The sequence below is a fragment of the Callionymus lyra genome, chromosome 12, assembly GCF_982586985.1.
Source record: "Callionymus lyra chromosome 12, fCalLyr1.hap1.1, whole genome shotgun sequence".
NCBI lineage: Eukaryota > Metazoa > Chordata > Actinopteri > Syngnathiformes > Callionymidae > Callionymus > Callionymus lyra.
Genome location: NC_141829.1, coordinates 18,950,362 through 18,977,166, shown reverse-complemented (window position 1 = coordinate 18,977,166; position 26,805 = coordinate 18,950,362). Strand labels below are relative to the sequence as shown.

Below are 26,805 nucleotides of genomic sequence, written 5' to 3'. Positions count from 1 at the left end.
TGGTGTCAGTGCTGGAGACATTCGGCCTCTTGGAAAACCATGTTTTTATGCTACACAGGACACCTCAGTTCTCTTCACTAGTCTGGAAGGACTTCTGATAGGCCCTGGGGCAGACCTGGGCAAAGTGCGGCCCTTTGACTGTATTTATGCGGCCCTCGTAATGTCAAAGTATGACCATATATAAATGGTTCTAATGCATTAACAAGTGTATTTTGTATTTATTATTCATTTACATTTTCATATAGCACTTCCCTCCTATTTGTGTGTAATTTTTCCCAAATCCCTCAAAACCTTTTTTTTTTCAAGTTAATTAAGAAAAAAACATAAGAAATGTTTTGAAAAAAACGAATCTATACAAGAATAAAATGGCAGCTTATTTAGCTTAATAAATGTCACGGCCTAATGACGCATGTCCTTTTTTTTAAGGGAATTTTTCGTCTTTCTTATTGCTTGACGGCCCTAACAACATTCACAGAATTGAATGTGGCCCTTGAAGAATTTTAATTGCCCACCCCTGCACTAGTGGCTTCCCCAGGTTTATCCTCTGGCTACCAACCACAAGGTAAAGAGCAGGACAAGGCTGTCTTTCTTTGATCCATAACATCTGTACTGGACATGCAAGATATTATGCACTCTGAAAGTTCAGGGATTGTCTATGACAGGAGACGAAGGTTGAGGCTCTGCTCAGGAGCTTATCGGACCGGACGTGACTGGCTTTAGGGAGATGTGGGAATGTAGCGTGAACTGCACTGTACGAGCCGACAAACATGAATTAAATTCAATAAATAAAAAGCTCTTCTCTTAAAGTCCCCTGTCAAAGCCAAGTCAAATCTAAAACTTAATCCATCTTCACGTCAAAACAATATAAGAGAGAAAACGAGGAGAATATTAATACTTTTTTTATTTAAAATACACGTCATCAATATTAGTCTTTTATTTTTAAATAAAAACGGCAACCACTCTCTTTTTTCTGTGCTCATAATTTATCTACCATGACCTATGTAAACAGAAACTTGATCGTTTACAGTTATTTTCAGACACATAAGGTGCAAAGTATAATGTAATGTAGTAATCGTGAGGGCAACAAAATCCATAGCATCCAAACCAGGTGAAGGCCTTTGTAGCTGTTGAAGTGATTGAAGTGGGATCAGACATAACGATTTACTTTCCGTTGTTATTTTGAGCAGAAGTCTTCTTTCCTCCACTGTCCTTGAAGTGTTTTTGGTCATAATATTTGTCCTTTTATACATTCATTCATCCAAACGTCTGCACATCCATCCATCAGTCCCACACTTCCCAGCAGTGTTAGGATGTGCTCTCATTGATGTCACATTTAGGAACATAGTCCCAGCTATCCCGGTTCAACTCCTCCTGTTTCTTCCGCAGCTCTCTCTCGAAGAAGCCGTTCTGAAAGGAAAAAAAAACAGATTGAGTGGATTCCAGCTTCAGGAAAATATCTAGCTTCAAGTTTCGCACCAGTCAACATTTAAACCTGTTGGCAAGCATTTTACTACTAGCGGAATTTTCTGGTTACATTTCTATAGTTACATTTAAAAATGTCACTATTTATTTGCGCAGTCAGGGTTTGGGGGTCTGGTTTGGTGGACTTTTTGCAGATGACATGGTACTGTTGGTCATCAGAATATTGACGTGCGGTTAAAGAGATTTTATCGTTTGATTTATCGGTACATTTATTATTTATCGGTACAAATAATAGTTTAGGTCAGTGATTCCCTACCTGTGGGCCGCGGAGGTATTGCAAGCGGGCCGCAAAATCGTTTCCAAAATGGTATCATTTTTTGTGGGAGGGTGGATGTAATTATATAAAAATGAAAATACACATAATAATGTTTTAAATGTTTAAACTCGTTAAGTTTAAAAGGACATTAAACATTTGCAAATATTATTTTCATTATATCGTTTTTTCCTTTGAGTATCATACATGTGACAAGGAAATGAGAACGCATTTTAATACCTTCGTATTTACGGGGTCGGAGGTGGGCCGCAAAGGTTTTTGAGACTTAAAAGTGGGCCCTGAGTTGGAAATGGTCGGGGACCACTGGTTTAGGTTTTTGGTGATCTGTCACCCTGTTGCTATACGAACCTTCACAGGTTACTGTACATTCCATAAATTCCTTCTTCCTTTTTTGAGGGTTTTAATGTTGTTCATTAACAAAATCAAACATCCTTTTTCAATCATTTGGATTAGTGAATATTAGTGAATATTTCACTAATTATTGTGGTAACATTGTGGTTTCATTCTGGTCTGAATATGTTCTATGTTCTCCCCGTGTCACGTGTGTTTACTCCGGGAACTCTGGTTTCCTCCCACAGTCCAGAAACATACCTACTAGGTTGATCGGGAACTTGGGGATATTGTTTGTAGGTATGAGTGTGTGTGTGTGTGAATGGTTGTCTGACTTTGTGTGTGCCCTGCCACAGACTGGCTTCCTGTCCAGTGTGCCCCCCACCTCTCGCCCAAAGAACCCGGAATAAGAAAAATGAATGAATGAATGAATGAATGAATGAATGAATGAATGAATATGCTGGAACAGTCCGTGGTTATACACCTATGATGTGTTTTTTAAAAATCATTCAATTTTCTCCACAATAATATGTGGAACCTACTATTGTCCGAAGCACAATAGGCTTTCAAAAAGTAAAAGTCAGTGTATATGAAATATTACAAATGATTGCATTTGAACAAATACATCCTCCGTCTTACCCTCCACAAACACCAGATGAGAGCCGCCAGAATAATCAGACCCAAGACTAGACTGACTATTATGATAAAGATTTTCACAAAAGTTGATGGTTTCTTGGAGAAATCGGCATTAACCAGCACCTTAAAAGAAAAAAAAACAGAGGGTTAGCTTCACATCATGTCATTTTCTGGTCTGCATCGACAACATCTCACGTCTGCCCTCGGCTCCTCTTGAGTGAGGATGGTGTGGTGGTTTGCTCGGGGTGATGACATCACAGCTCTGCTCTCCAAGATCATGGAACTTTGTCGTCCCTGCAACCGAAAAGGTTTACAAGAACGTGAAAAGATGAGACGGAAGAATGTTGAACCAAGGTGTTACCGGAGCTTGTAGCAGCACGGAAGGGTTGAGTCTGATCTCCAGCTGGATGGTGGCTTCTCTTCCTGCCTCCAAGTTGCCCAGATGACACACCAGGTGTTCACAGGAGTGATCGCCTCGGAAACAGAACTGCAAAATAAAAAAAGATCTTCGTTAAATAATGTCATTTAATAAAACTGACGATGATGACACCGTTACACACCATCCTTCGAGTGGAGCTGGCGGAAAAGAAGAAGACCAGTTGTTGGATAAAGGAGGCCTGAGGAACGTCGCAATCGTCCATAACGGACACAGTGTGGTCGGCGATGGAACAAACACCCTGAGAAGTCTGTAGGAGAGAAAAGTTGTCTATATGATGGGTTCCATTACTTGCTAGACCGTCTATCGGGCCCTCTTTTCTCCAACTTCTGCTTTTGGGTGGTCTGTCGTACCTGCCAGTCCAGAATCTGCAACAGGCGGTGTTGGTACGGCACAAGGACCTTGGGCAACACAATGTCCACCACAGTTTGTGGCGATCTGCTGGGTCCTGAGTTGATCACCTGTAGACACGTGACCACATGTTTTCAGGTATAAGAAAAGGAAAGGTCAGCTACTGACTAACTATACAAACAGACACTCAATAACGTAAAAAATAAAGTACTGATCATAATATCCAACAGGTGCAGACCTTCATTGGAAGAGGACAATGAAGAATCTAGAAGTTAATGGAATTACCTTAAAGGTGTAATTCAATTTCTCTGTGTAACAGTCTATTGGAGTCAAGTCCATCTCCCCAAAAACGAATGATGTGGGGCTCACAAACCTGCAAACATATACATTGATATCATTTTTACTTAACAAGGAGGAAAATATCAACCATTTCCCACTGAGACAGATCAACTTCAGAATGTTGGTGCCCACTTTCTTATTGCATACCTTTTACCTGACATATAAGCCCAGTACACGCCCCTTCAACATCCTGACATTGGGGTGTAGCATGAACCTTATTTAACCCTTGACTCGTATTCTTTGGTTTTTAAAACATAATTCCTTTGCATTTTTTAAGATTAAAAGAGTTAAAGGGCAACTAATGTGAAAATAAAACTCTCTTGACTCACTCACATGTTTCAAATGTTTTTGAAAGTCTTCCTCTCCAAGATACAGTAAGTCCTTCATCATGACCATGTTTTGAAGTTTTTACTTTATAAAGTGAAATCTCAGCGAACAAGAAGTTACGAGAGCAGAGTCCATTATAATGTAATAATGGGCTGCACTTCTCCTCCAGCCAGCTGTAATCATGCCCCGCTTTGTTTATACAAGAGTCCCTTGGAGGTGGAGACTTCCTGTATTGATGGCGCTGCGTGACAAGCCTTGATGTTTGACCAATCACAGCAGAGTGGGGGTGGTTATGGTAAATAAGATTTAATCTCCCAAAAAAATGAAGTGCTTTCAGTAAATCTTTGGCACATTTTGTTGTGTAAATATTTCAATGAAAGAGTTTACATACTGATGATTACAATAGAGTCCAACATCTATTTAAGACACACTTAAATCAACACATATTTCTGGACCATAGAATGTAGCCAACCCAACTAAAGTATTAAAGAATTCACACATGTTTATAAGCAGCAGGTGTAAAACACTTATTGTCAAGGTGAGAAAATCTGCTTTTATTTCAGCTAAAAAACCTCTGTCAACTTTTTGCATTGAGGCTTTTTTACGCTGCAGTTTCCAAGGTCTCTCCATAGATTCATTTATGCCAAAAAGCTGATGTTATGAACTGCTTTCCATCATGAGGGTTTGTACACAAGCCAAGTTAACTGTTCAAAACTTAATTAAAATTATCACTTGAGTGGATAACCAGCTTTTGGTGCATTGCTGCCTCCTCAATGACATGTCCCGCAACTATGGCTTCATCAGCGCATGAACTCTTCCAATGTTGTTCCTTTAGTCTGGTTATTACTATATTTTAAGACTAATGTGTGTTTTATATTAAATTTTATTAGTGGTAGTTATTAGCCAAAGTGACTTTGGTCCTCTTGAATGGACCTCGATCCAGGACCTGATACATTGGTGTGTACGCACACACTTTTACGTACACAAACATTGAGTAAATAGGATTGCTTTTTTTGTCCGAGGAATTTTGGGATACAGTGTCTCCCCGTCAGGACTCACCCATGAATGTTGACGTTGACTTCATACTTGAGAGGAAGTGTTAGACTGACGGAATTGTCGTGAAGATACTCTTCCCTCTCCAAGTTTTCACTGAAAAAACAGACGATGCCACAAGGCAGTGTTAGTAAGACGCAAATAATTGGTCTATTTTTTATGATGTTGTTTATTTTCAAAGGTGTGTTTCACTGATGCTAAACTAATCCTGCCGTGCATCTATACCTGCTGGCGTTGAGTTGAATGACGATGTCGCCGGGTGTGGAGTTCTGATTAACGTCCAGCAAAAAGCTCAGGTTCACCTGCAAAACAAATTCAAAGTCAAGCTTTTGCATCAGGTTTTCTTGTATTAATCTGTGGTCACGTTGTTCATGTTGAGCAAATCGTTTATAAGGCTGAGTCAGCAGTTTCCATGAAGGGAATTCCGCTTTATTTCTCAATATCGTTACAACACAGGGAGGTCGATGCCATATGACCCGACACACGACCTTAACCGAACCCTACAGAAATAGTTTTAATTTCAGTCATTTTCTACTCACCCTCGTGTCGACTAAGGGTTGGGATTATTTTAAGCGTAATCCCATCCTCATAGTCATAGGTTTAAAGATTTAAATACAGTGAATAGCGCTCTGTGATCATCGTCCAAAAAGACAAACTTAAAAAACATCCAAAGACTTCCACGTCCATCTTGTATTGAAGAGAAATTGTTCCGTAGAACCGTAAACAAGTCTGTATAATAAACTTGTTTGTAGCAGAAGCTAACGGGCTAACATGCTACACAGACAGGAAGTACTCCGGGTAAATATCGTAACACTTTCAGTCTGCTGGTTACACTTAAGTGTGTCTTTTTAGACGGCGATCTCTGAGCTCTAGTCGCTACATTGAAATGAACATACATTTTTTCATAATAATAATAATCCCAACCCTTAGTCCACATGAGGGTGAGTAGAAAACGAGTGAAATATCCCTTCAGTGAAACTTTATAAAACAGCCTCCTCTTGGTGCCCTACGTTTAAAAATTACATAAGGTTTCAATGTAATAGCTGATCAGCAAGCTAAGCTTCATGAAGCTTCATCAACCAACCCTGGGCAACATATTATGACCTTGACAGGTACTTCAATTTCATTAAAGAAAAAGAAACATAGTGATGGTTGGCAGTGAATTACCTGTGAATGCGCTGTGAGGACCAGACTGGAAACAACACAATCCAAAGACACGCTTGTGCTGTTGACGTCCTTTATGACATCACAACTCACCACATTGTTCTCCTGTGCACACACACACAAAACATTTAAAATACAGTGATAAAGATGGAATCATGAGGACATTTTTTTATGATGCAATTCAACCCGGAAAGTGATTTTATCTTCAAATATGCCATACAGTATTTTTATGTTGTAATTACCTTTCTGATGATTTCTTAATGAGTGTATTATTATGTAACGAATGTTATAATTTCTCTGACTGATGAATGAGGTTTAAACCCTTGTTACCGCTGGGTCAAGGTGACACAAGGCATGAAAACAAATATATTTGTGGTATCCCTAGTGTTGCATCTGGGTCAAGGTGACCCGAGGCCCCAAAACAAATGTGTTTGTAAGTAAGTAAGTATGTAATATTTATTTATATAGCGCTTTTCGAGACCAGGGTCACAAAGCGCTTAAACAATCAAAACAATACTCAAAAAAGTACATACTTTAAAGATCAAGATAATACTGAGAACAACACAGGAGTTCGAGAAATTCAAGGAAAAGCCTGAAGAAATAAAAACGTCTTAAGATGTTTCTTAAAGGAGTCAGTAGACTCCATCAAGCGCAAAGAGATTTGAGATCTTGTGTTGTCTCAATGTGTTTGTGGTATCCCTTGTGCTATCTCTGGGTCAAGGTGAACCAAGGTCCGAAAACAAATGTGGTTGTAGTATCTCTTGTGTTGTCTACAAATGTGTTTGTGGTATCCCTAGTGTTGCAGCTGGGTCAAGGTGACCCGAGGTCCGAAAACAAATGTGTTTTTGATATCCGTGGTGCCATCTCTGGGTCAAGGTGACCTGAGGCCCGAAAACAAATGTGTTTTTGGTATACCTTGTGTTATTTCTGGGTCAAGGTGACCCGAGGCCTGAAAACAAATGTGTTTGTGGTATCTCTTGTGTTGTCTCTGGGTCAAGGTGACCCAAGGTCAGAAAACAAATGTGTTTCTGGTATCCCTTGTGTTGTCTCTGGGTCAAGGTGAACGACCTCCACCACTGCATATGTATTTATGGAAGCCAGGGAGGTTGTTCACCTTGACCCAGAGACAACACAAGGGATACCACAAACACATTTGTTTTCGGGCCTCGGGTCACATTGACCCAGATGCAACACAAGGGTTTAGAGACTTGATCACACAAAACATGTTAACAACAGAAAGTTACACAATGTAAAATGTCTCCCGTAATGAATCACTTACATTTTGCAGCACTTTGATGAAGTGGATGTTGTCGGGGAAACGCAGCATCAGGTGCGGCAGGAAGGCGTCGTCTCCGTTGATGTCTAGAGTCGTGTTGACAACGAAAGTCCGGCCCGAGCCCAGAGAAAAGTGTTTCTGCTGACTGGTGACAAATGTTAATGCTGGGGTTAAAAACAGGAGATAATAATCAAAAACGAATTCTTAACTGTGAACTTGTTTGTTTGTTTCATTTAAATGTCAGCGGCTTATGAGACTTGAATATAGTCAAAGTTTTTAAACACATTTTCAGTGAATTCTCTGGTTTAAAGGTGTGAAGGAAGTTCTCACGGATGTGCATTTGTGCGTGTACAGACGTGTGAGTGTGAGTGTGTACTGGTACAAGGGTGTTTCTGCATTTGGGTGTGTGCATGTGTGAATAATTCTATGTCTGTATGGGTGCGTGTGTGAGTTTCTTAGTGGGTGTCTGTGTGCATGTGTCCATGTGTGTGTATTTGCTTATGTGTGTGTGAGTGTGTGTGTGTGTGTGTGTGTATGTGCGTGTGTGTGTGTGAGTGTGTGTGTGTATATGTTTGCATCTGCATGTGTTTCTGCGTATGTGTATGCACTGGTTTGAGTGTGTGTGTGCATGTGTTTGTGTCTGTACGTGTGAGTCTCTGCGTGTGTGTGTCTGTCTTATGCTTATGTGTTTTTTCATAAATGTGTGTGTCTGTGCGTGTGTGTATTTGTCTGGGCATGTGTGCATTTGTCTTTGCTTGTGTGTATTTGTGTGAGTGTGTGCCTGTTTTGGTGTGTATGCACGTGTTTTTGTCTGCATGTGCATGTGTTTGTTTGTGCGTGCATCTGTGATTGTGTGTGTGTGTATTTGTTTGTGTGTGCGTACGTGTATGTGTGTTTGTGCATGCTGGTTTGTTTGTGTGCATGTTTTTGTTTTTGTCTTTGTGTGTGTTTCTGTGTGTGTGCTTGTCTGAATGCATCTGTGCATGTGAGCGTGTGCATGTGTTTGTTTGCACGTGCATCTGTGGTTGTGTGTGTACGTGTGCATTTGTTAGTGTACACATTCATGTGTGTGTTCATGCTCGTCTTCATGTGTGTTCCTGTGTAACTGCTTGTGTTCATGCATGTGTTTGTGTGCGCATACATGTGTGTGTGTTTGTCTGCATGTGTTTGTGTGCGCATACATGTCTGTAAGTAAGTAATTTGTATTTATATATATATATATATAATATATTAATATATTATATATAGCGCTTTTCCAGAGCAGGGTCACAAAGAGCTTAAACAATCAAAACAATACTCATTAAAATATATACTTTAAAGGTCAAGATGTCTGTGTGTTTGTCTGCTTGTGTGTGTGTGTGCATGTGTGTGTGTGTTGTTGTGAGGTATTACTTGGGCAGCACCAGTTGAGCCGACAGCTGCATGTCAGTGGAACAGTCCGTCAGGAAACAGGAACGAAAGAAAGAAGTCTGTAAAGAAACACAAATGTAAAGTTAAAATAACGACTACAGAGAAAGAAACTAGATCAAGAACATCCTCCCACGACTTTGTTCTGTCTGCACTTTCAACCACCTCCTCAGAAACTAAGAGTCGGAGGTGAAACTGCAAGTGTCACCTGGTTAGAAATGGTGTTCGTCATCCCTCTGACTTGTTGCAGAATCGGTTTCAAAGGTGCGAAGGACTTTGAGGAGGACGAGCTGCTGCGTGTTTCTTTGAGACCGTAGGAAACCTCAAACTTGACGGGTGTGAAAATGTCTCTGACATCCTTCTGCAAGAAACAAAAATGACGTCGTCAGCCATGAGTCGAGTACGTTTGTGAGTGTGTGTGTGTGTGTGTGTGTGTGTGTGTGTGTGTGTGTGTGTGTGTGTGTGTGTGTGTGTGTGTATTACCTTCTGATGAACTTTATGTGTCGTACAAGACGACTGTTTCTGTCTCACTCTCACGTGGACTCCAGTGATGTTGGACGAACCGTTCGCTGGGAAATAAAATCGAGGAGGAAATGCAGTTTTGTGGAGGACATCTGAGGTCAAGTTATACTCTAGATCTGAAACACAAGAAAATAAATATTTGGAGCTTATTTAACATGTTCATAGGAGGGCGGAGCCTATAGGACAACAGGCAAGAGACACTGGATTCTCTTCATTTCACTATATAATGAACAATTGATCTCCTTTTTCATTACAGTTTAGACAAGGTTTTATTTTTTTTGTTTTATAGTTTATTATATACGATTTATTTGGAGGATGCTTAGTCTTTTAAGAGCTATTTTGTGTATATTGAAATTAGTTGTCATTTTATTATGACGAAAAATCGATACACTGTTCGAAAATAATCATAATTTAACTTCCCATTGCTGTTTCATATATTTTTAAATAAAATATGTGTTTTATCTACTTAGTTTTTATTTATGGTAATGGAATGTTTGCTCACAAATGTATATTTATTTATTTTTATTTTACTTTTACAAACAGACACACACAGGTTTTTTTTAACCTTCAAAATAAACTATCCAACCAAAAAATAATAAAATAAAACTTGCCTATGACTCCCTTGAATTTCCTGGAGCTTGCTTTAAAGCAAACTGTGACATTAAAGCAAACGACCGCCAGCTTTTGATCCTGACAGAGCGCTTCCTGTTGATCGATCTGAGGAGGCAGAATCAGAGACGCCTCCACCTGGATCACCGGTCGAGACCTGAAAAAAGTGAAGAGTTTTAAGGATCAGGGAAATGTAAGTTCTTCTACTAGAGCGGGTCAGAGATTCCTCACTTTAATCTCAAAACAATCACTGTCATTTGAAAATGAATGATAACTGATCTTGGAATTCTGAATTCTTACTTTAAAATCCGACTAAAATCTAAGAATTATTCATTAAAAAAATGAAATAGTATAAAAGTATTACCATACAATAATACACAACAGATAATGGATCACACGACATACACAAAGTCAGCATTCTGTAACATCAATAATAAATAGGATAGCTTAATAAAGTATAAAATCCAAATTCTATTTTTGAAATAAACAAAAGTATGAATGAGATGCTACTTTTCATCTATTTAAATATCTTGATTCATCAGTTGAAAGTTGATTATAGTTTAGATTGTTTAATCAAAACTTAAATTGGTCGATCACAGTTAAAATGTTGTAGTTGACATTTCTACAATTATACGTGTATGATTTATAGAAATTGAAAATGGTTTTATATTCGGAAATAATGGATTGTATAATATTTACAAATATACTGTAAATGATGTAAAGCACAAAATGACATGGTGATAAATTCAAGTAAAATTGTTGTAAAAAACTTTATTTCTTGTTCTCAGATTCAAGTATTCTCAGTCTGATATAGTAACATTTTAAATAAAGTGATAGTTTGATCCCAGAACTCTCAATTTAAATAAAAATGTAAATAAGTATAAAAAAAGAAAGAAAAGAGATTGTTGTTTTTTTTACTTCTTGACTTCTTCTACTATAGAAATAGTGTTTCTTAGATTTTCCGTATTTTGTGTTTGTCTTTCCACAGAAATACTACTTTTTCATTATAAAGATAGTAAGTAAAAAAATTATTATTATTTGTAAAACACACAAAGTTAATTGCAATTAATTAAATGTATGACTTGATTTGAATATATCAAGGGTGTCCAAACTTTTTTTTGGAGGTGTTCATTTGACTTGTGATCTATTGAAAATCTATTTTAAAAACTTTGAATGTTGTATTTTTATAACTAACAATGAGGTATATTTTACATGTCCTGGTTCAACTTTTCTGCTTATTGCAGAGACCGTGGGCCACATGACATTTGCCAAAAGGGCCGCAAATGGCCCCCGGGCCACGTTGATACGAATGAAATATGCTGAATTTACTTCTGAAATCATGTTTTTTTTAACTTCAGATTCTGAGTCATAACGTTACCTGAGGACAACCGCAGAGTCTGAGAGAAAAGCCCCGACAGCCACATCTGCGAGAAAGACCAGCTGTGACAGTCTTTATGGACAAAATGCAGATAAATATCACCACAGATCACTTTCTAATGCTATTACCCTGGTAGCCGTTGTCGTCGACGTCGATGCCGGAACTCAAAGACTGGCCGAACATCATCAGACTCCGACCCAATGTGGACCCGGAGATTCTCTAGATAAAAAAAGTTGAATGAGCTGCTAGGAGAAGTTTTTTAGAATCAGTTGGGATCATACCTGAGACGGACTCGAGGAAATTCCGTCTTTCATTCCGTTGTAGATGTAGACGGCTCCTTTCAGCTCATCCTCATGCGGCGCACCGATCGCCACCTCTGCACACACATGTAGGTCATGTGACTTCAAGAAATTCAATGCAAACTTCAGACGTGTAGGAGGTGAACTTTTCATTTGCCAAACATATATATGTGAGAATAGAACAGAGCTGACGAAGAAGCAGCCATTATGTCATATTAATTAATAAAATAAATGTATTTTAATGATGTAACAAGTTTAGTTAATTGTTTAATGCCATGCTTTAATTAAACTTAACGGTATTCTTATGTATATAGACCAAAAAGAACCAAGTTGAACTATTTATTAGTAAGTAAGTAAGTAATTTTTATTTATATAGCGCTTTTCCAGGCCAGGGTCACAAAGCGCTTAAACAATCAAAACAATATTCAATAAAGTATATACTTTAAAGGTCAAGATAAAACTGATAACACAACAAGAGTTCCAGAAAATCAAGGAAAAGCGTGAACAAATAAAAACGTCTTAAGATGTTTCTTAAAGGAGTCAGTAGATCCATCAAGCGCAAAGAGAGAGGAAGATTGTTCCAAAGCTGTTTTTTTTTATTCTGAAAGTGTTTTTTATATTTAAAAAATAGTTTGTTCTTTAATATTCTTGTATTTCTTTCTTAATTTTTTTTAATTTTGCTGCTGTAAACCTGGAATATCCCCTCGGGGGACATAAAAAAGGAAGTATATAATCTTATTTTATGTAAATTCAACCATTTCTAGTTTTTCCTCAGTATCTCGTTCAGGTTTTACCATCAAATTAACACTATTTTCTTTTATTTCTCTTGGCTCGGCCTCTGACATCAGACATGGTCTCATCCCGACATAGCACAACAGATCCATTGTTAGCACGGAGGATGTTGATAGCAAGAGGAAGTTGTCATTCACTATAGTGAAGCACACGTGTGAGGTCGTTCGGGGGTTCAACCGGTCTACTCCGGTCTAGTGCTGGTCAAGGCCACCGGATGTGACTTTGAAATGTCGTTACCGGGGTAACCGTCGTCGTCCAGATCTCCCAAGTCAGCGATAGTCTCTCCAAAGTGAGCCGCGTGAGAAGTCCTGCCCGTCAGCTGGAAGTCCATCTCCCGCAGTTTCGCCTGAGGAAATATTTGGATGCAAAGAAATGTCTGAGGACGAGAGGATACGGTCGACTCCAGCAGCTTCTAAAGCTGATGTTTGAACATATTTTGGTTTCAAAACTAATGAAAGCAGTTACGATTCATCAAGAGTCATGTGGTCTGTAAATCCTGCAGCGCCAGAGTCAAGTACTCGGCAATACTACAAATATATTCTTGTTACTACAGTATCGCAATGTATCATATTGTTTCCCCTGATCTATGATACGTATCGTATCACCAGATTCTTGCCAATACACACCCATAATTAGCATCACATATATTTTGAGGACATCCTCCTCTCTGTAGAGTGGTCAGTGAAGAATGCTTGTGACATGTGTATCACTGACAAAGAGGAAATGATTCATGATCAGTGAATCAGAACCTGAGAAGAAAGGGAGACAAGGATAAAATAAACCAGAATTTAGTAAAGTGCGGCCCGAGGGGCCACATGAGGCCCTTTGACTGTATTTATGTGGTCAGAGTAAAACTGATCCAACTTAACATGTTGAAACTACCAATTTTATTTAGTATTTTTTTTCAATATTATTCACTTCAAATATGAACCTAGTTTTATTGTTTATTTTTTGTGGATTTATAGCGGGGAATTTAAACAAAACTAAAGTAGAGTCAAATCCTTTGTTTTTCCTTCTATTTTGTGTTATTATTATGAATCCATAATTGGTTAAAACAGTTAGTTATTCCTTTAGTTGTACCTGGGTTAACAATTTTCTATATGAGTTTGGGTTTTTATATGTTTAATTAAGAGGTATGTTTGAGTAAATTCAATATGTTAAATAACTTAATTAAAGCAAATCGAATTTGAGAACATTGAGCGCTTCCTAAATGACAATATGTAGAGACATTTTCCCTCCATTTTTCTGCATTTTTGTCTAATTCCATTTTGTTTATTTTGTGATTATTTCTTCCCACTCAAAATGACTAATGAATAATGAAAATATTTTTTTTGTAATATTAAGGGTACATAAAATACAAAAGAAATGACAATTTTATCATATTTAGCTTGATTAAATCATGTTTTCCCGTCATATTTAGGTTCTTCACTTCTTTCTTTAGATTTTTTTTTAGACCCCCCAACAGTCCCAATACATCATAGACTGTTATAATAAAATGCAGTTTATTACATTGTCCTACACACTTGAGCTCCTCATGTATCCTCACCTCTCCTTCATTGATGTAAACATGCACTCTCCCCTCTTCCATGGAGGCACTGGTCGCCATCGGAGCTCCCACCAACAGATCAGAGAGGCCGTCTGCGTTTAAATCCACGGCGCAAACACTGGAGCCGAAGTAAGATCCCAACTGTACGTGAAGATAAGTCTCAGTTACAAACATCACAGTAGTGCGTTTGTTTGACTGATGCTGACCTCTTTTCCTTTCACACCGGAGATCACTCGCAACATTGAGCCATCCACAGAGAAGATAAAAACCTACAATCACACAAATATGCGGTGAAAATACAAATCGTTAGCCAGAGTTTTCAGGTACAGTTGAAGTGATTCTACCTTTCCCCTCTGGTTGTACTGTGGGGCGCCGCCCACCATCTCAACACTTCTGGGACTCAGGAAGTGGCCCGAAGCAACAGAGTACCCTGAAAAACCAAAATTATTTTTCATTTTCAGAGACGTTGATTTTTGGCCTTTTTACAAGTTTTATTGGCTAAAATAGGTCGATTTCTACTTTTTTTTGAGCTTTCAAAAAACAACATTTTACACATTTGGGCAACACTTATTTGCATTCACATGGTCCGTCTGATATCATTCTTAAGTTTTCCGACATTATTTTCCATTTTAAGATACTTTGGATTTTGGCCTTTTTTATTAACAAGGTTTAGTGGTTAAAATAGGTTGATTTCTACCATTTTTTGAGCCTTCAAAAAACAGCATTTTACACATTTGGGCAACACTTAATTGCTTTCACATGGTCCGTCCGATATCATACTTAAGTTTTCTGACATTATTTTTCATTTTCAGAGACTGAAACTGTCTGATTTTTGGCCTTTTTTTTTACAAGTTTTAGTGGTTAAAATAGGTTTACCGGCATGGGGGAAACTTGAGATGATAGTAACACTGTCTACAATATCAGTCAAATTAGAGTTTGCAATATAGACGTGCAATTTTAAGTCGTGGGAAGATTACGAGCGTACAATTACTATCATCCTGGAATTGGTCCTTGACTTCTCCTCAAACTCTACATATAACATTAGTTACAGTCATAATTAGTGCTTTATTTCTTTCTAAGTGCTTCATCTTTTAATCTCTAAATGTACTGTTTCTCTTGGTGAAAACAATGGTCAAACCCTGAGGTGGACATTGATTGATCTGGTGAATGATATCATACTTTTTTGTGTTAAATTTGCATCCAATTATGTTTTAAACAATAATTTACTTTGTGACGTACATGTTTAAAATTATATTTCAATCAGGTTTAGGGCTTTTTTTCGCAGCTATTTCATCTCAGGTGAGATTTAAAAAACATGAATTATATCACAATTTTGGTTCTAACAACATATAGTACATTATGTTGAATAAGATGTGTGGATTCACCAGACAGATTTCCCAAAAGTTCTTTCTAAATCATAACAAAAAGTGACAAAATTTAAAACACTGTGATTTACATGCATTTAAAAAAATGGTTTTGGGAGAAGATCTCTCTCTCTCGCTCGTTCACAATGCACTGCTGAGATCCTCATCAAAGCCTTCATTACCTCCAGACTCGACTACTACAATATCCTCCTCTACGGCCTCCCCTCCTCCCACCTCCACAAACTACAGTATATCCAGAACTCTGCTCACCAACACCCGCTCCAGAGACCACACCCCCCTCATCCTCAAGGATATTCCACTGGCTTCCTATCACACTTCGGATACAATACAAGGTTCTCCTCATCACCTAGAAGTCCCTCAACAATCTGGCATATCTCACCGACCTCCTCCACCTCCACTGTCCAACCTCAGATCCTTCAATTTCTCTGCTCTTTCCAAGCTTTCAAATTATTCCCCAAAACTCACCTGTTCAAAATTGCCTTTTCCTAATAGTCTTCCCTGTCCTTCTGTTTTTAAAATTGCATGTATTTTAAATGTTCTTGTAATGTGTAAAGCGTCTTTGTGTGTCCTAAATAAATATGATGTTTATTATTATTATTAAAGATGAAAAAAAATTTGACCAGTGAGTATTATCTTAGAGAAAGTGTGTCTTTGGTACCATTTGACTTATTTGATGAAATGGAATAGTTGTGGTTGAAACTTTAAAAGAAACTTGCTAACCTGGAAACTAAAACTAGCTTCATTGAAAACAATGATCAAATGAAGCCATGGAATCCATCTTGGATCCCATCCTTCCGTCCACTGTGTTGTTTCTCTCGACACGGTGGTCCGTCTGCGTCACGTCTATGTTGCTAAATGACTAATGTTAAGTTTCTTGCACGCGTAAACAAACGCCAGCGAGCATTATTTTGACGGGCGTGTCCGCGGCAGCCTCACTCATTAGATAAATGTCTTCCAGATGAGTGTGACCTCTGCACGGTACTTAAGAGGACGTGTTGGTCACATGACTCGGCAGCAGCAGAACGTTTTGACGACGCGAGTCCTCTTGCCTTCTTGTGTCATTGATAAATAAAGAAAAATATTTGAATTTATGCTTTTTAATCCAGTGACCATTGAGAGTTTTCACACCATCACAAACAGAGGAGGAGCTAGATGCAGAGTTTTGACACAAATAGTGAATTTTCACAATAACTGTCCTTAAATACTTAGAGACAAACACCTTTTTAAGGTTTAAATAAGTTGGTAAAGTAAAAAATGTCATGTTATGTTGCACTTTAATGATATTTAATGATATTTGAACTGAATCACAAGGTTTGAGTTATTGTTTAACTTAATAGAAATGGAAAGATAGTTAAATGGCACAGTTTCAACTTTATTAAAAAAATAATAATTAACTAAAGGCTATTCACGCTGAGCTTAAAAATGAGTTACAAGCATAAATGGTTAAAAAAAAAAAAAAATTTCAACATTCGTGCAAATTTGACTGAATGAGGAAGGAGGCAGAAATGGCGTCAGTCTGGTTTTGTTGCCTGTGATGTAAGTTGAACTTTTCCCTTAAAAAAAATGGATAGGCGGGTCTGGTGTCTCTTTGTCAGTGTGTGTATGTGTGTGTCTGTGTGTGTCTGTGTGTGTCTGTGTGTGCAGTTTCTTAGTCAGATCATTTAAAAAGTCCAGAAAGTAATTAAGATGGTGCCACAGTCATCCGGAATTTTTATTTTATTTCTCTGCTCTTACCATGAGCTGTGGTTTATAGCTGAGACCAGATTGAGCTTGTACTTTTTGTGTTCTTTTCACAATTTTGTCCGCTTATTAATCAGCACTTGTAACACAGAACTAGCATGAGTATCTGATTCTGGCCTTGTGCGGCCTTGTGTGTGAGAGTCGATCAAAAACTTTATTCTTTTGATTATATTGCCAGCTTCAAATAGCTGTCGTATGAGTCAATATAAACTCATAATTCTTCTTATAATTCAAGCTTTCGATTTAACGAGTTCACTTGAAATCCTGTTCAATGGCCCTCATGCCATAGAAATCAGCCCATTTGTCACTTCTATGGGCTTTTATGTGGGCCCTTGACAGTCCGCGAGGGTGATGCTCCGCGAGAACCACAGCTTACAACGATTAGGAATCTAACCGCTGGGTATAAGGCCAGGATTTCTCTCTGACTCTGCGTTATTAGTTTCCCTTGATACACAGGTAATCCTCACTTCTGACTTCTTGGACTCCTTCCTTGAACTCTTTTTGATCGTATTCCTGACCACTTTTTTTGTAAGCGCCTTTTGTTCTCTTAATTTTTTTTCTTCTCTTCTTCCCCAGTGGATCTCGCGACTTGCAGCCACCCTCACCGCGACCCGAACTCTTTCTCTTGTTACTCACGGATTATTGTTGGACTCCATATTATGGTCACATCCCATCACATTTGCTGGACTGAGAAATAGGACTCACGTTTCACTGTCACCATCGGCTGACATTTGTTGTATTAAACTGCGTTTTTGTATTAACTTGTGTTCTGTCACAACGTTTTGTCAGCCGTTGTAAAATGACACATATTCATGCATAGTTTAAATGTCTTCAATGATAATTAACAATCCAAATAAGAGTGAAAATAAATAAAACACAATGAATGAAAGGGTGTGTATTGTATATAATATATATATTAAAAAGTAATCTCCGATATAGTTTCCCGATGCATCATTGTCAAGAGTACAGATTGATATTCACCCAAGTAGCTTCCAAAGCCAACGACTCTGGAGTCATCGTCGAGGTACACCGACATGGAATGACTGGAGGTGTTGTACACCAGAACCGATCCGGTCCAGTAAGACGTGCCAGGGGCCCCCATGATGATCAGATCCTGAAGACATTCCATTTTTTCTTCAGTTCAAATACATGTTGACGTTACTACCATGTCTAAACTGACAGTTGATAAATAGCATAGAATGTCGTTGAAGACAGAAACAGAAATAAAAAAACGTTACTGACCTCGGTCAAGACATTGGAAATACCGGCTTGACATGAGCCGTAGTTTTCTCCAAACTTTCTCGTGTAGTCTAGAATATATAAACACATACAAATATAAACATTTGACAGTAAACGTCCTGTAAATATTGAAAATGTCTCCACTGATGTATGAAAGATGACACCAGTGAACATACTGTTATTTTCTTCAGTACATTCTTAAGTATTTTATTAAAATAAATGTTCTATAAAAAAGAAGCATGAGGGGCCTCTTAATATTGACTTAAAGAAGAGTTGAAATCTCACCGCTGTAGCAAGGAATTATGGGTACAGCTTGTACTAAATCGCTGGTGTAGCGATAACAGACCCCATAAGGAAGTTTATTGCTCTGGCTGTCTCTTTTGGAGTAGTACACATTCTTCCACCGGTGAGCACAGGCCTAACACACACACACACACACACACACACACACACACACACACACACACACACACACAAAGAGAAAGCACATGTGACAAGAGAGCATTATTGGTAATTACACAATCACAAGTCAGCAAATGACAGATGTCAGTCACATGAGTGAAACAATGTCGGTCACTAACATCATTTCTCAAAAATGCACTGAATAAGCTTTTTTTAATGAGTTAAAAGCTAAATCAAAGTGTCAGCTGATATGGGTTAGAGTTTGACAACTTGATTTGTTTTTGTCTTATCTGAAACCTGCAGGTTTATAGAGAGTAAAAGACAAAATATATTTATTTCTGGTCAAGAAGAAAGATCTGTTTTAACCTTTAACCTGGAGGCCCAAATAATATTTGTTGCAGGTATCCCTACCACACATTAATTTCTTGTCTCGGCCTTGTTTCGGTCTTGTCTTGGTCTTGGTCTTAGTCTTAGTCTTAGTCTTAGTCTTAGTCTTAGTCTTAGTCTTAGTCTTAGTCTTGTCTTGGTCTTGTCTTAGTCTTGTCTTGGTCTTGTCCTTGTCTTTGTCTATTCTAGGCCTTGTCTCAGTCTTGTCTCTTTTGATTGTGTATGTTTGTCTTGTTCAGGTCTTGGTCTTGCCTTGGTCTTGCCTAGGCCTTGTCTGGGTCTAGGTCTTGGTCTTGTCTTGGTCTTGTCTTGGTCTTGTCTAGGTCTTTATGTCTTGTCTTGATCTTGACTGGGTCTTGTCTTTGTCTTGGTCTATTCTAGGCCTTGTCTGGGTCTAGGTCTTGGTCTTGGTCTTGGTCTTGGTCTTGGTCTTGGTCTTGGTCTTGGTCTTGGTCTTGGTCTTGGTCTTGGTCTTGGTCTTGGTCTTGGTCTTGGTCTTGGTCTTGGTCTTGGTCTTGGTCTATTTTAGGCCTTGTCTCAGTCTTGTGTTGAGCTTGTGTATGTTTGTCTTGTTCAGGTCTTAATCTTGGTATTGCCTTGATCTTGTCTTGGTCTTTCCTTGGTCTTGTCTTGGTCTTCTCTTGGTCTTGTTGTGGTCTTGTCTAGGTCTTTATGTCTTGTCTTGGTCTTTACTGGGTCTTGTCTTGGTCTTGGTCTTGGTCTTGTCTCGGTCTTGTCTCGGTCTTCTCTTTGTCTTGATTATGTCTCAGTCTTATCTCAGTATTGACTAAGTCTTGTTTTGGTCTTGTTTGGTCTTGTCTTCGTCTTGTCCTTGTCTTGACCACAAGTCTAGTGTAACCGTTAATTACCAGGACGTGTCCTTCACTGTCTGTAGGTTGCCTGGACAGGCTGACTCCCAGCCACTGATGGTCACTTTCCCCCTCACATGTTTTCCCACAGCTACTGAGATCTGCAACACATAATGACCATAATATGATTATTTGTGAGAACATGCAGTACAGAGAGTTCACCCGTGATCGACCCTTTCAAAAGCTGAGTTCTGAGGAAGTCAGAGCGAGGGTGTAAAAGCGGTCATATTTAAACATGTTAAGCAGAAGGAAGTGTCAAAGTTTTTTTTTTAAATAAAAGTGTGGTTAAACCAACGTTCAACTTTCACCAGTTACCCTTCAAAGAACTACAATAACCTCAAGAGCAGCAACATGTTTTTCCTGTACCTTCACTGAAGTCTATTGATTTATTACAAATTTGTTGACAATACATTCACATTTATAATCAAAAATAAGTCCGGTGAGTACCGTTAACTCGCAATTATGTGGAAATTAAATAATTAGAAAGATCTGTTCGGATACAGTTAGTCATTGACAAGAGGAAGCACCAAGAATAGCACCAACACTTAATAGAGGAAGTAAAGAGGGAGGTTGACTGGCGGTCAATCAGTACATGCTAATTTGTGCTAGTTGTGATTTCACTTCTGGTTTAGGTGCAGGGTTATATAATTACATATTTTTTATTGACTAAAAGCTTTATGTTTTTTTGTTTTTTTAGATGTTTCAGATGTATTACAAGATTTATTTTCCTGAAGAGCACAGTGAAGAACTTTTATTTTTATTTCTGTCCCTTATTCACACACTTTTCTCACTTTATAAATTTATGTTATTTTGTTTATTTCTCACTGAAATTACATAATTCTGTCTTTATCTATTTTCTTTTATTATTGATGTTTGTCATGTGAAGATATGATATGTCATCGGTCGTTTGTGTGATCATTTATTTATTCCATATGAACATGATGTGATGTCATGTGATCATTTATATGATCGTTATGTGTGTCGTGTGTTCCTCTATTATTTAATCGGACCAGATGAATTCCCATTTATGTTCATATATAAGTAAGTAAGTAAGTCATTTTTATTTGTATAGCACTTTTCCAGACCAGGGTCACAAAGCGCTTAAACAATCAAAACAATATTCAATAAAGTATATACTTTAAAGGTCAAGATAAAACTGATAACACAACATGAGTTCCAGAAAATCAAGGAAAAGCCTGAACAAATAAAAACGTTTTAAGATGTTTCTTGAAGGAGTCAGTAGATCATCAAACACAGAGGGAGAGGAAGATCTACAGTATGTCACATGATCATTTATGTTATAGCTTCGTGTGTCATACTTACATTTTTCTATTTTTTATTGATTTATTTCAATTTTATTTCAAATATTGTCAATCTTTTCTTAAAAATAAGGAAGAAATCATCATATTTTTTACAAATCTGTGAACACGTTTGATTAAAATATGTAACTGTAAAGTGTTTTTAGTATTTTGTGTCACAGTAACTTTTTCTGTCATCATTGTCTGTCATCATTTTCTTCTTTCCATTTTTTTTTCATCTAATGGTGATAGATGGAGTTCCCGGCCCGACAGAGTTGGACCCTCTGTACTTCCTCTGGATGGAACCAATCTGACATCCGAGGCTCGGCCTTCAGCGACAGGAAAAAAGACATGACGGAACCCACCGGAAGGCAAGAGCGTGCAGCCGTCGGGATCCGAGGTCGCGGTGATTCTGCAGCGATACACGGATCCGGGAGAACGTGCCGAAGCTCGTACCGATGAGTTGTCTACGGGAGCGCCAACCACCAGCCTGAGCAAAAAGAGATAGAGAGAGGGAAACGCTTTATTGAAGATTCAGAGGAGAAGAAGATGTCTGCAGCGGCAACTCAATGATTTCTGTGTCTCGGGCCTCAAAGAGCTTCTGTTACTGACAACAACTAGGTAATTAGCATGCACACACACACACACACACACACAGGCTCCTGACACATGACTTCAGCTGATTTAGTGTTTATTATAGGGACCATTGATAATTTCAAATAGACAGAGACACAAACAACGGAGAAAGGTCATGGGGACAGATGAAAATCTACTGAAGAAAGCACCAAAATAAATCTTTTAAAAGAGAATATCTGTTTTTTTCCAAGGTATTACAGTTAATTCCCACGAACATCGACATAATAAAATGACTGGAAATTCGAAAAGGGAAGAAATGCAGATACCGACCAGGTATGGGTTCTGTTATGATGCAGCAGGACCGAGTATCCAAACATGGATGACGGGGGACCTCTAAACTCCAGACTGTGCTCCAGATCCAGAGTGTATCCAGAGACGAGGTGAATCAGGGCCAGTGCTGGGAACCATAGAAGGCTGGAGGCGGCTGTGTTCATTTCACAGGACAAACTGTCAGGGGTGGAAAGACAGTATGGTTTATAATAAAGGCACTATGTTAGAAACTGATTTGTACAGGTTTAATTTTGAACATTTTGAAGCTCAGCTAATAAACGTTTTTTTTATTTAGAGGATTTCATTTTCCGAACAAATGTTTGATGGAACCGTTAAACAGACACACATTCTTCAACAGTGAAGCACAGACCGTCCTGTAAACAGCAGAACAACACACAATAACACCATAATTCAAATCTGAAATAAAAGATTCTGTAAGCCAATAGAACCTTGTTTAGTTGTAATCCCTAATTCATAGCGACTATTAAGAAAAAGAACAATAAAAACGTTATTATATTGATAAGTCCAGGCTAGAGAAGTGTCTCCAACATGTCATTACTAGTGATAACTCTCTTCAGGATCATTGGGGGGGGGCTGGAGTCTATCCCAGTTGCTTAGGTTGAGAAAAAGGGGACACCCTGGACAGGTTGCCAGCCTGTCCGAGGGCACACAGAGATAAATACCCCCCCAAACACCCCCAGACCAACATCTTTGAACGATTAAGATAAATCAAACTGTATGTTTACGGACCTATGGGAGGAAACAGGAGTTCCCGGAGTAAACCAAAACAAGCATAAGGAAAACATACAAGATCCTCGGATAAAACGTTGCCTCGAGCTGGAAATGAACCCACAACCTTGCCAATGTGTACCCATGAGATAGTGACCAATCTTTTTATTGTTCATTTTTTAGCCAACAAGAAGACAAATACAGAAAAACTTACAATAAAATATTTATATCTTTGTGTATCCTAATAAAGAAAGATAACCCTGAGGTACTGTATTTGTCATTATAATGTCATAGCTATAGATTTCTTAGGAAAAATAAAAATGTTAAAAAAAAAAGGAAATGAACCAGAAGTCAAAAGGAAACAAGAAACAAGAAACAAGACATCTGATCACGTTTTTACGTGACTGTGTCTCTGTGAAACTTTCAAAAGTGTTTTTTATTTCGGTGATAATTTAATTCAGTTTTCAAAACACGTTGAAGCTTTTGCCGGCTTATGTGACCCGCTCTGGAAGGAACAATTACAAATATGCTGCGTCTTTATAAAGTCACATGAAAATAGTCCTTCTTTTGTTTGGCTATTGTTTTTTAAATCTATTGCTGTATCTTCCATTGTAATTTCCTGAACCTGGATGTCATTACATAACATGGCACAACATATGTAAAAACAGTTTAAGTCTGATGAAGAGATTTAAACTTTGTTATTATTCACATAAAATCTGTCGAATCTGAAAGAAAAGGAATAGCAAATGGATACATTGTTTTGGAAAATACTATTTTTCTACAACACCATGGGAATTGTTTATTTTGATCCTTGTTTGTGTGTAGAAAATAGCATGAACTGAATGTCACAGGAGATCTACATCGCTGCTAATATTGAATGAATTTCATTTTTTTTATAAATAATTTTGAAATACAATCTTTTTTGTCTACAAATACCCCTAAATACTCTCTTAAACCCCAGTTTGAGCCTTCATTTTTATTTATTTCTCTTATTTGATTCATTTTTCTTTAAAAACGAAATATTTTCTTTTGCATAATCCCAGAAAATGTATTATTTCTACCTTTATTAAACCTTTTTCATGATGCTGATTCAGCAAAACTTTATTTTTGACCTTTCCTGTTTTTCTTGTTCTCTACTCTATTCCCTATTTCTCCTCAAATCATGTTTATCGTTTCCTCTTTGTGTCCAAATGTCCTTATTTATACCCTGTTGTTTTCACATCTTAATTATCTTTACAATTTCTATCCATCTTAATGCCTTTCAAAATCATAAATTACAAGCCTAGAGCTTTTTGTTCAAGATAGGAATCTCACCAACCGGGCCCATGTAGTAGTATTTGGGATCTATATCATGCCAAAAGTATTCACTTAAGGAAATAAAAGTGTGCTCTTATAGTGCCAATATATCCATCTTATTGCAATTACCGCAGCCATGTGTGCACTATTACAAATACTTAAACCTCATCCGTCAACGAGCAGTCACAAATTGTTATAACAACAAACACAACCCGCATCAAAGCAACACACCTGGGGAACGTTCACTGTTGCACTATTAAAAATTACATCACCACACAGTCAGTGTATTTATTCACACAGAAAATCCAAGGGCTAAAAAAATCCAAGTACATTAGCACCAAAACATCCACAACCGCAAAACCCCAACCACATTTGCTGGCTTAGACACTGCAGTCATTCATATCAGTTATCTCATTTTAATTTGGACAATAAAATGTGTAAAAGACTCTTGTGTGTGTGTGTGCATGCTAATAAGCTAGCTGTTGTCAGTAACAGAAGGCATTTTTGATATTATTGAATTACAACTTTAAAAGTGTACACGATCGCACACTAATAACAATGATACCTGAATACGTTTTTATACGTATCTGAGATATTTGATTTAACTTTTTTAGCTTTTTGTAAATATGTGATCCGTCCATCCACATACATGTTAAAACATTGAATAGAATGATAAATATAATGAATAATTTCAATTTAAAATTATAACTACCCATTAGTATATGTTACTTTTAACAAAATCTAATGTTATTTCACTTCCTTTTATAAACATTTGTTTACACAATTCATACAAATATGTTTTAAATAAGGTCTAAACGAAGAAGATCAATTGTTCATCCAACTATGTCACACTATGATCATAATCCAACCCTCTATCAACCAAGTAGCAGAAGTGGTCTGCATGTCATCATGAGTGCCTTCAAAGTAAACTGTTTCGGTGTAATTATGTTGTTTTCGTGAGATAGCCGGGTTGTTATCTTCTGATGATAAGCCATCTCCCATGGTGCTGCAGTTAACAAGAGACAGTTTTGTAGATAACCGTTAGTGAGGATGGGGGGTTGCGGTCACCTCAGACACATTTAATGTTAGTAATAACGGAACTCAACCTCACTTCAGAACCTCCATTTCCTGAGTCGCAACGAGTTAACTCTGGTACTACTTTGTCTCCAACGGCAACCATGTCAAAGAAGTAAAACCTATTGTCATACTTTTGATTTACATTGTAGAGACACCGAGCACCACAAGACAACAACTGATCTTAAACTTGCTATGAATGAAAAACTGGACAATGGATACTTTGCTACAGAATGAAGTACCGGTACTATTATACCCTGTGATTGGATGCTATCTATTTGTCATTAGTGAAGGTATGTTAATAAAATAGAAAGCATAAATATTGTTTTAAATGTATTTTAAATCCATGTTTTCCTATCATAGAATATCCTATTTGTTGTTAAATGTTTGTTATTTAATTGTAAATGAGATTTACAGTGTATTAACTAGCTGATTTAACAGAAGTATGGTGTTCATTTTACGCAATAGATACACAATAAATAAAAAACATTCACTGAAAATACAGTTGAAAAAAATATAATCTATTATTGGTCACGTAAGACTTAAAGGATGTAATAAAATAATCAAAAAGAGCAATTAAATCATTAAACAATCATGATGGGACTTGTTGTTTAAGACCTTGGCTCCTGCAATGGTTTCAATAATGTTGTTTTCAGATAAAAGGTAAAAGTTAAGACTTTTGAATAAGAAATCATTATCTATGTATAATATAATGTTTTAAAAATAAAATAAATGAACGTTTAACATTTTGGAAATGGATAAAAAATGTGTGAATGAAACGTTATAACGTCAAGACAAATAAAACATAAACGAGTATAATCTTAAGAATCGGCGAGGTAACGGTACCGGTGCGGGTCGATGTCCCCTCTCTGGATCCAGATGTTGTCGGTACCGGTGACCCCTTTTTTTGCGTGGACGACACGTGGGTCCGAGAAGCGACAGCAGATCGAGTGTGAAAAAAAACACGCAGCAAGAACAAGAGGAGGGAGAGAGGAAAAAAAAAAACTCCGAGAAAAGTGGGTGACAGTTGAGAGAAGTTGAGATGAAGTAGACCCTCCTCACACGCCCTCCCTCCTCCTTGCGCGTGCACGCGAGACGTTTCCTCTCCAGCGCGCCAGACACGCGCGCGTCTTCTGGGTGTTTCCTCTATTCAAAGTAGTTCATTTGTAATGAAATTCCAATGGACTCGCGTGTTTTTCCTCACATGGATTGAGGAAAACTCACAATTCAATAAAACAGTGAATGAATAATGATACTAA

The 26,805-nt window shown here is 37.8% G+C and overlaps 1 protein-coding gene across 1 annotated transcript; it reads right to left on the bottom strand.

The window, feature by feature from the left end:
* Nucleotides 1–883: 883 nt before the first annotated feature.
* Nucleotides 884–26,520, bottom strand: itga4 (integrin alpha 4). Its single transcript, XM_087803914.1, has 29 exons — nt 26,393–26,520; nt 22,448–22,624; nt 21,907–22,031; nt 20,244–20,344; nt 18,871–19,003; nt 18,589–18,656; nt 18,328–18,460; nt 14,566–14,651; nt 14,428–14,490; nt 14,222–14,362; nt 12,913–13,021; nt 11,866–11,960; nt 11,713–11,803; nt 11,585–11,630; nt 10,209–10,363; nt 9,559–9,713; nt 9,284–9,436; nt 9,061–9,137; nt 7,672–7,813; nt 6,396–6,497; nt 5,454–5,530; nt 5,235–5,324; nt 3,795–3,882; nt 3,512–3,619; nt 3,283–3,408; nt 3,084–3,209; nt 2,918–3,016; nt 2,726–2,845; nt 884–1,407 (listed from the first exon to the last, which is right to left on the bottom strand). The coding sequence occupies exons 2-29, from the start codon at nt 22,609–22,611 to the stop codon at nt 1,306–1,308; spliced, it is 3,075 nt and encodes a 1,024-aa protein (XP_087660040.1). The 5' UTR covers nt 22,612–22,624; nt 26,393–26,520; the 3' UTR covers nt 884–1,305.
* Nucleotides 26,521–26,805: the final 285 nt, after the last annotated feature.

Coding starts and splice junctions, on each gene's coding strand:
- itga4 (XM_087803914.1), bottom strand. CDS start 22,611: ATGAACACAGCCGCCTCCAGCCTTCTATGGTTCCCAGCACTGGCCCTG. Junction 9,138..9,283: donor CGAACACCATTTCTAACCAG/GTGACACTTGCA, acceptor GTTTCTTTACAG/ACTTCTTTCTTTCGTTCCTG. Junction 7,814..9,060: donor GCTCAACTGGTGCTGCCCAA/GTAATACCTCAC, acceptor ATTTGTCACCAG/TCAGCAGAAACACTTTTCTC.